The 7630-nt window shown below is 41.4% G+C and overlaps 2 protein-coding genes across 2 annotated transcripts; both read right to left on the bottom strand.

The window, feature by feature from the left end:
- Positions 1–1009: 1009 nt before the first annotated feature.
- LOC124006802 (high mobility group protein B3-like) lies at positions 1010–4581 on the bottom strand. Its single transcript, XM_046316961.1, has 5 exons — positions 4436–4581; positions 2714–2918; positions 2417–2562; positions 2007–2181; positions 1010–1858 (listed from the first exon to the last, which is right to left on the bottom strand). The coding sequence occupies exons 2-5, from the start codon at positions 2861–2863 to the stop codon at positions 1721–1723; spliced, it is 609 nt and encodes a 202-aa protein (XP_046172917.1). The 5' UTR covers positions 2864–2918; positions 4436–4581; the 3' UTR covers positions 1010–1720.
- Positions 4582–6410: 1829 nt separating this feature from the next.
- On the bottom strand, positions 6411–7435 carry LOC124006803 (protein EOLA1-like). The gene is made up of 2 exons (XM_046316962.1): positions 6830–7435; positions 6411–6716 (listed from the first exon to the last, which is right to left on the bottom strand). Exons 1-2 carry the CDS (start codon positions 7086–7088, stop codon positions 6502–6504), a joined length of 474 nt encoding a protein of 157 aa, XP_046172918.1. The 5' UTR covers positions 7089–7435; the 3' UTR covers positions 6411–6501.
- Positions 7436–7630: the final 195 nt, after the last annotated feature.

The raw sequence follows: 7630 nt of genomic DNA, 5'->3' as shown, positions 1-7630 counted from the left end.
AGACTGTTTCACAAGGTGTTGTAAAGCATACGCCAGGGGTCTGATGTCATACACAGCCAGTAAGAGACCTGTAAAGTGTACGCCAGGGGTCTGATGTCATACACAGCCACTAAGACCTGTAAAGCGTACGCCAGGGGTCTGATGTCATACACAGCCAGTAAGAGACCTGTAAAGCATACGCCAGGGGTCTGATGTCATACACAGCCACTAAGAGACCTGTAAAGCGTACGCCACGGTTCTGATTATGTCATACACAGCCAGTAAGAGACCTGTAAAGCGTACGCCAGGGGTCTGATGTCATACACAGACAGTAAGAGACCTGTAAAGCGTACGCCAGGGGTCTGTCATACACAGCCAGTAAGAGACCTGTAAAGCGTACGCTAGGGGTCTGAGTTTAATATGGGTGAATTCTCTAGTAACATTCTTAATTTCATGTTAAGATGTCATTGGGCTAAAATGTTTGATAGGCCGGGCAACCCTGGTAGCAATCCAAAAGGATCTTGGCTGTAAGATATTTCCAGGGTCACCTTGAAGGACCACACAGCAACCTCAAACCTTTTCCATGGTCATGGTTAAGGTGACATTTTGATAGTCATCCTGTCAAGCAGCATCATTCACTAGAGGTTTCCATTTAACAACCTTGTCGTAAGTCAGGAGACTTGTCAAGGGTTAAATCTATTGACAAGTTTGATGTTCAGTCATTTAAAAACATACATTTCTCATTGACTTTCAATGCAAACTTTTGTTGCTCTTTTGCAGATTATTTATCCATGTGAACCATTCCACTCAGATGAGTGTTTTGTCCGTTGCATGTGGGGAGAGATGGGCTTCAGTTCACATATTCTTCCACTTAAGAGGCAAATGACTGTCAGTCACTACTGAACAACAGTGTAATATCAAAATAGTATGTTGCATAAAGTGTAATACATTTACAGCTAAAGAAACAACTTAAAAATAAAACAAATGCAGTCCTTTCAATGCAGGAAAGAAATCAATTTGGAGCCACACAGAACGTAAAAATGTAGTTATTTATTTTAAACCAGAGGTATCCTAAACATACAAAACAAAATTGCAGGTGCAAAGAAACTCATCCAGATGTAGTGTCAATGTCAGTCAAGAGGGAGACATCCTCACATCTAAAAAGTCATTCCACTTAACCAAATGAAAAGAAAAAAAAACTAAGTCATTCCTTTCAGCCATTACAAAGTGACATGGATCAGCCCTGCTTCAACCACAGGTGTTTGTTATAATAGGTCAGGGCAATGTTAAATACCTGGTTGTCAGACTGGACATCTGCCTGAAGTCTATGGATTGTGTGTCTAGATACAGATAAACACTGGTTTAAGTCCCTTAAACAAACTTACAATTCCTTGAAATGAACATCCCAATAAAATAGAACAATTAAATAAAATCTATTTCAATAGCCATATGGTAGCACACACACGCCACCTTACACATCTTTTAGGAGTTAAAGGGTATGAACTCTTATGCCATTGCTTTAAATAGGCTTGTTCAACTGAGAAAAACAGATGGGATAAGGAGAACACTGATAGAGCACAGTGTTAAAGACCCAAAGGACAAACAAAGTAACTACAGGGAGAAAATAGTTTCAAACCAATTTGATGTTTTGGTCTAGGACAATTGAACCCTACAGATGAGTCTGCTCACCAGCCAGTGTCTTATCCAAACACAATACCATTTTCTAATTTGTCAAAGATGATTAATCATCCTCCTCATCCTCATCCTCGTCCTCATCATCGTCGTCCTCATCATCATCGTCCTCATCATCATCTTCAGCCTTCTTTGATTTAGAGGCTCCTGCCCCACCCACTTTTCCTCCTTTGTAATCTGCCACATCCTAGAAACCATAAACAAAAGTCTCAATCCACAAGTTTTGCAATATTTAGCTAGTGATTCCCTGCTATGTGACACCAGTCAGAGCACACTGGTAAAATACCATTAAATTGCACATTTGAGACAAAATATAGAGTTCTCAACAGCGTTACCTTTTGGTATTTTTCCTTGAGTTTGTTGGCTTTGGCAAGATATGGCTGCTTATTGGAGTCGGTCAAGTTGTTCCACATCTCACCAAGCTTCTTGGCCACATCCCCAATGCCAAAGCTTGGGTGTTGGGCTTTGATCTTGGGGCGCTGCTCAGCACAGAAAACAAAGAATCCAGATCTGTAAGAGAAGGAAATGAAGTCTTTACAGATTGTTGCAGGCCTTCAAAAATGAATCATATTGTTGGGAATTGTCTACAATAAGCAGCATATATCAATCACTTCAAATACAAATTGCTTCAAAAGCATAACTAATTTAAATGAATCTGAAGACACCCATGTGAAATAGCGCAAGATGGTAGTTAAATGAATTAACAATTCTATAGATGATGACGGAGTTTTAGGAATAGACATACTGAGGTCTCTTTGGCGCGTTAGGATCCTTCAGTGCCTTCTTGCCCCTTTTCCCAGGAGGACCATAGCTCGTCATTTCTGAATCATAGCGAGCTTTGTCCTGCTTTGCCTGGTCCTCAAACTTTGACTTCTCCTTTGGAGACATAGTCTGAAAAACAAGTGGCAAGTAAAATGTTAAGATGTCATAGCGATGGATATGACTGGACTATGCTTGCCTAGTACCATTAGGTTGGAAAATAATGATCATGACAAAATTATTTCACACTGAAACACTTCAACGTTTCATGTTGCTCCTCTACCTTCCATCTTCCAGAGCACTTCTTAGAAAACTCTGAAAAGTTGACTGGGATCTCTGGATTCTTATTTTTGTGTTCTTCTCGGCAGGTTTGAACAAAGTAGGCATAGGCAGACATTTTGCCCTTCGGCTTACGAGCGTCACCTTTGGCCATTCTGAAAAATGGTGGATGTTCTCTTGCACCACCAGAATATCTCTTCCACCAGCTCCTACAAGACAAAGATATTAAAGCTAAATTAAAACGCTCTCTCTCCGGAGTCTGAAACCCAAAAGCACATCACAATGATCCGTCTATGGCGGGCAAATTTTCGGACAGTTTATACTTAAGTATTTCAAGACAATATGCCCAGCTATTCCCATAATACAAGTTTAGTGTTGCGTATGAAGATGAAGTTATGTATATTTTTCATAAAGCTATTGTACAGTTAATTTATTTAATCGTATTTTGTTGGTTAGCCCACGCCGACCCACACAGTGCCTTAAAAAGTAGGCTAAAAAAGTAGGCCTGTTATAACAGATTTTTAGATAGCAATGCTGCCTGGGTTGTTAAAAAATAATAATTATACTTTAAATTCAAAGTAGAAAATGTGCTAGTTGATTGAAGAGATAGTTAGGCTACTCATGTCATCCACCGTCAAACCGCACATCCAAGATTAGGCTAATTTAAAAAACGTTTTTAGTGCATGCGTTGGTGATGCAACTCAGTATAGGCCAACGTGCGGTTAGAAGCGAATTCCTCACCAGGAATTACTCATCTTCCATTTTGTGCAATAAATTCTCATGACAGAAACTGTCCTTTAATTTGATCAACATTTCGTGTTTTGTATTTCTCTCATTCACAAATAGACCCATTAACCACATTTGAACACAATTCTAAAGGCGCTTGTATGGAGACTGTATTTGGTTCCAATGAAGAGTAGATCTCCTATAGGAGTGCATTGATTAAAATGGCTTCGGCTTCCCTGCTAGGGGAGGGCTTAACAACAAAGCCACTCAGACACAGCCACGGATTACAAATGGCACGGGAACAACGTCAACGCATTACATGCGTTCTGATCTCAATCGTTTGATCAACTGAAAAGGCTTCTTTCGAGTTCTATAGACTTATACATTTAATTGCCAAACGCGGACATTACATCAGCTTGTCAAAGTTCTCCAAGCACCGCCCGGCGCACAGCTGAGCTGTCATTAACAAAGGCTGTACAAGCCAGCCATGACTGGTATGGCGATGGCAGCACCGAGTCAAACACAGAACACAAACCAGAAGGAGACGCAAAAGAAACTAAATAAAATGTTCGACATTAAGGGATTGTAGATCGGAGATTAAAACAAATTGGTGTCGTTTAATTAGATTTTCAGTCTTGAAATAACATTTGATGGCTGATTGTAGTCGTTAAATGGCCAGCCATTTTAATGCACTTATATGCTCGACAATGAACAGTCTAATTTATTTATTTTTATATAAAAATATATATTTTTAAATCAACTTTGAATCGAACAAATTCCAATGCTTTTCAATACACAAATGTTACGTTTCGATAATCTACCCAAAGAACCAGATAATCATTTTTTAAATATAAAAAGGCCACTAATGAATTAAACTTTATGACTAGAAATATGAACACATTGTTACGAATGAGGAAAAAATCTACCAAAATATACATTCCTTATAGGATGCCAATATATTCCAAACAATTGTATTCAATGGGCCCTGTCGTCTGCCTACCTGTGTTTGTTTGAGCGCAGTCAGTCACACGATCCGACGTCCTTCCCTTTAACAGCTGAGTAGCATACACAGCCTCGCGCTAGCTGACTACGAGACCGGTCTGATTGGATAGTTGTTTCACATATTTGAAAGAACCTCCACTAGTATGTATTGGTTAGCACCTTGGAGAGCACATAATATATATTCATGACATCCCAACTTCAATTGGACCAACACGCAAAGCTTTTGACATTTCGTTTCTTACAATATAGTGAAATAAATGAATCATCCTCGTTCCCCCATATATACAGACCTAGAATGTTTGATCCATTGTATTTGGAATGTAACAATTTGAACTGTGACACTGGGTGCGTTCGTAAATTCACTCTGGAGTGCCAGATGGCGTTCAAAGTGTGCTCTGGGCGTTCGTAAATTCAGTGGTTCGCTCTGGTTGAGTAGGGTTAATCCGAGCGTTTTGAACTCTCAACGGCAGTCAAGCACGCAAAATAGCTTGCTAGCTGTTACTTGCTAGCTACTTCCAGGCAGAAATTAGAGAATTCCTCACTGACCATTTTTCTTACCCTAGCAGAGCAGGTTAAGCTGTGTTCGTGTTATCCAGAGCGTTGGTGACTAACTGTGTTGCTGGCAACAATTTAATTAGCTTTTTTTGCTGACGTTTACTGACACCGGCCATATTCAATTGGTGTTGAATGCATCTGTTATTCTGCGCTCTGGCACAATCAGACGAGAGTGCTCTGAAATCGGAGTAGAATTAGCATCTTATCATTAGATGTCTACGTTGCATATGAAAAATACAATAAAAGTATGTGTGACATTTCGGTTACCAAAGACCGCGTCCTCGACTCAGTCTGTTTTGTTATGCGCTCTGGAGTCGCGGACAAAAAGTCGCATTCCAGATTCTTGCTCAGAAAACCATTTCCAAGAAACCACGGAAAGACACTGCTTAGACTCATAATGCACCGGTGGATGCCAACTTGTACAACATTTCATTACCCAAAAGAATGTGGACCATCGTAGAGAGCGATATTATAGAATCTTATCAAATGGGACCAGACCGTAATGTACATAGTGATAGACGAGTAGCTGTTCACGTCGGAGGTGCTGAAACGCACTGAACCACCCAAAATCTTTCAAACTACTGTCTTGAAGAGTTTTGTGCACCAACTCAACATCTATGGCTTCAAAATAACTTTCCCTGGTATCGAGATCGACTTCACTTAGCACCTTTATTGCTGAGGAATAGAAAGCATGCACGTCAAAGGCACCTTTGGTATGAATAACAAATGGTGTTGTGGTTTCCGAGGCCTACATTTTGACATGTGACCTAATTGAATGACACTGTTTTTTTTTTACCTTGCTGGTGCAATACTATTCCAATCCCAATTTCTGCCAAGGACTCAAACATCTACTACCCCAAATGAAGAGATGTGTGCTGCTCAAATGCACGAGACTTGGCACAGGAGGGAGAAGTTGGGTAACAGCAACAAGAACAGCGCTGGCCACCAGCATAGCCCAAGCTTGGCAGACACAGGCAACGCAACTCTGACTAGGCTGAACTGCAGAGCTCTACTCCTAAGCACTTCAGCCATGTAGTTGGCCCCAGACATCTGCATTCCAGCCCAGGCTGAGAGGAGTGATGACAGCAGCAGCTCTAGCAGCCGCAGCACTGGCTTTACTACCCAAGCTGATCTCTGTCCTCAAAGAGATGTCTGGGCAGTTGCAGATTCAGAGGAATTCCCAAGCATCTTGTCAAGCACAGCACCAGACACATGACCACCTCCTTCGGTGTACAACTAGTGTTGGCAGGAATTGCACCCGCACCCTCTTTTACCCCCAGGGCTTCACCTCACAGAGCTCTAATGTTTGCCCTACCTCCCATTCTCACTGCAGACAGATTTAAATGAATAATACATGCCTATTGCAACAAAGTTATAGTGTCAATATAAGGGTTTTAGACATGCAGGATATACAATCATTCACAATGCAGTCCATTGGTAATTTATTCAACCTTAAAGCTTGTGTGTCATCTCTAAAAATGTACTAGTATACATTATTTTACAACTACTCTACGCAGATGGCAGTAATTGTACTGGGATGTCCACTGTCCAAATGTCTTTGTGACCTCTGGCATAAAGTGGTTCCTTGAGCCAGCGTGGGTTTGACAGCTGTGTGAGGTGTTTCTCTGTGAGCCCAGTGAGCACTGCTGCCTTCTCCATCTCCCTCAGATCCTCCTCTGGCACATTGTCAGAGCAGCACCAAGTCTCCCCCACCTCCACCAAGCCTGAAACAAGGAAATGACAGGGGGTTGGATATTCATCAAATCTAGTTTAAAATCAAGCATGACATGTGCTGTGTATGTCTTCCTTCCCCACTCAATCAAAAGTACTGTTTTACCTGCCACGACTCCACGGCCGAATCTGTCACCTGACGCCAGAAGCTCCTCTATTTGCATATGGCTCATTCCAAATGTATTGGTGAGCATGTCTCTCCACTGTTCGCCCTCCCAGTCCTTCTGCGCAATATGAATAGCTAGAGTGCAGTTTTCCATTGCGGACAACAAGGGGCGCCAACGTGTCTCAATACTTTTTACACCATTAAGTACTAACCCCGCGTACGGCTGCCTGAATGATAGGCAACCCACTTGTAATGTCATTTTCACTCAACGTGAATATGTTACGACCAGATGCTAGGTATTTTATCACTCTAAACCACTCGTAAGATACTGCGCTAGTAAGAACAAATGGCTGTTGCACTCATCATAATCACGCAGTCAATCGACCCCTTTAGTAGGTTCTGCGCTTGTGTCGCACTAATCTCTGGCTGACTGGCTGGCTACATGTATCCGATTGTAATTGTAAGTAACAATGGTTGACTTTTGTCTAGAGACCTTGGTATAACAAATGCAATTAACTCTGCAAATCCTCGACGGAACCGTAAACGTAATTTCGAGCTACAAGACTAACCCTAGACACTTCCTGTTTAAATCCAACAAAAACGTCTCAGGAAGGTAATGGAGAGTTCCAAAATGTTTAGAATGGGAGCATAGTGCCATCTAGTGACTGACAAGTCCAAGGAATCCCATTCATTCCACAATAGTTAGCGTTCTACGTCCGTAGACGTCCAGTCGTTGCGCTAACGCTAGTTAGCATTGGCTCGCGAAAATAACTTCATTCATACTGGACACATTCTTAAAAA

The sequence above is a fragment of the Oncorhynchus gorbuscha genome, linkage group LG20 (genome assembly GCF_021184085.1).
Source record: "Oncorhynchus gorbuscha isolate QuinsamMale2020 ecotype Even-year linkage group LG20, OgorEven_v1.0, whole genome shotgun sequence".
Classification (NCBI taxonomy): Eukaryota; Metazoa; Chordata; class Actinopteri; order Salmoniformes; family Salmonidae; genus Oncorhynchus; species Oncorhynchus gorbuscha.
Note: the sequence above shows the minus strand (reverse complement) of the source record. Positions and strands in the feature narration are given on the sequence as shown.

Bases quoted from the DNA above. Each gene is read 5' to 3' on its own strand.
- LOC124006802 (XM_046316961.1), bottom strand. From the start codon at position 2,863: ATGGCCAAAGGTGACGCTCGTAAGCCGAAGGGCAAAATGTCTGCCTAT. The intron at 2,563-2,713 runs GTAGAGGAGCAA...CTTGTTTTTCAG, and splicing joins AGTGCTCTGGAAGATGGAAG to ACTATGTCTCCAAAGGAGAA. The intron at 2,182-2,416 runs GTATGTCTATTC...CTTCTCTTACAG, and splicing joins AACGCGCCAAAGAGACCTCA to ATCTGGATTCTTTGTTTTCT.
- LOC124006803 (XM_046316962.1), bottom strand. From the start codon at position 7,088: ATGACATTACAAGTGGGTTGCCTATCATTCAGGCAGCCGTACGCGGGG. The intron at 6,717-6,829 runs GTAAAACAGTAC...TCCTTGTTTCAG, and splicing joins CGGCCGTGGAGTCGTGGCAG to GCTTGGTGGAGGTGGGGGAG.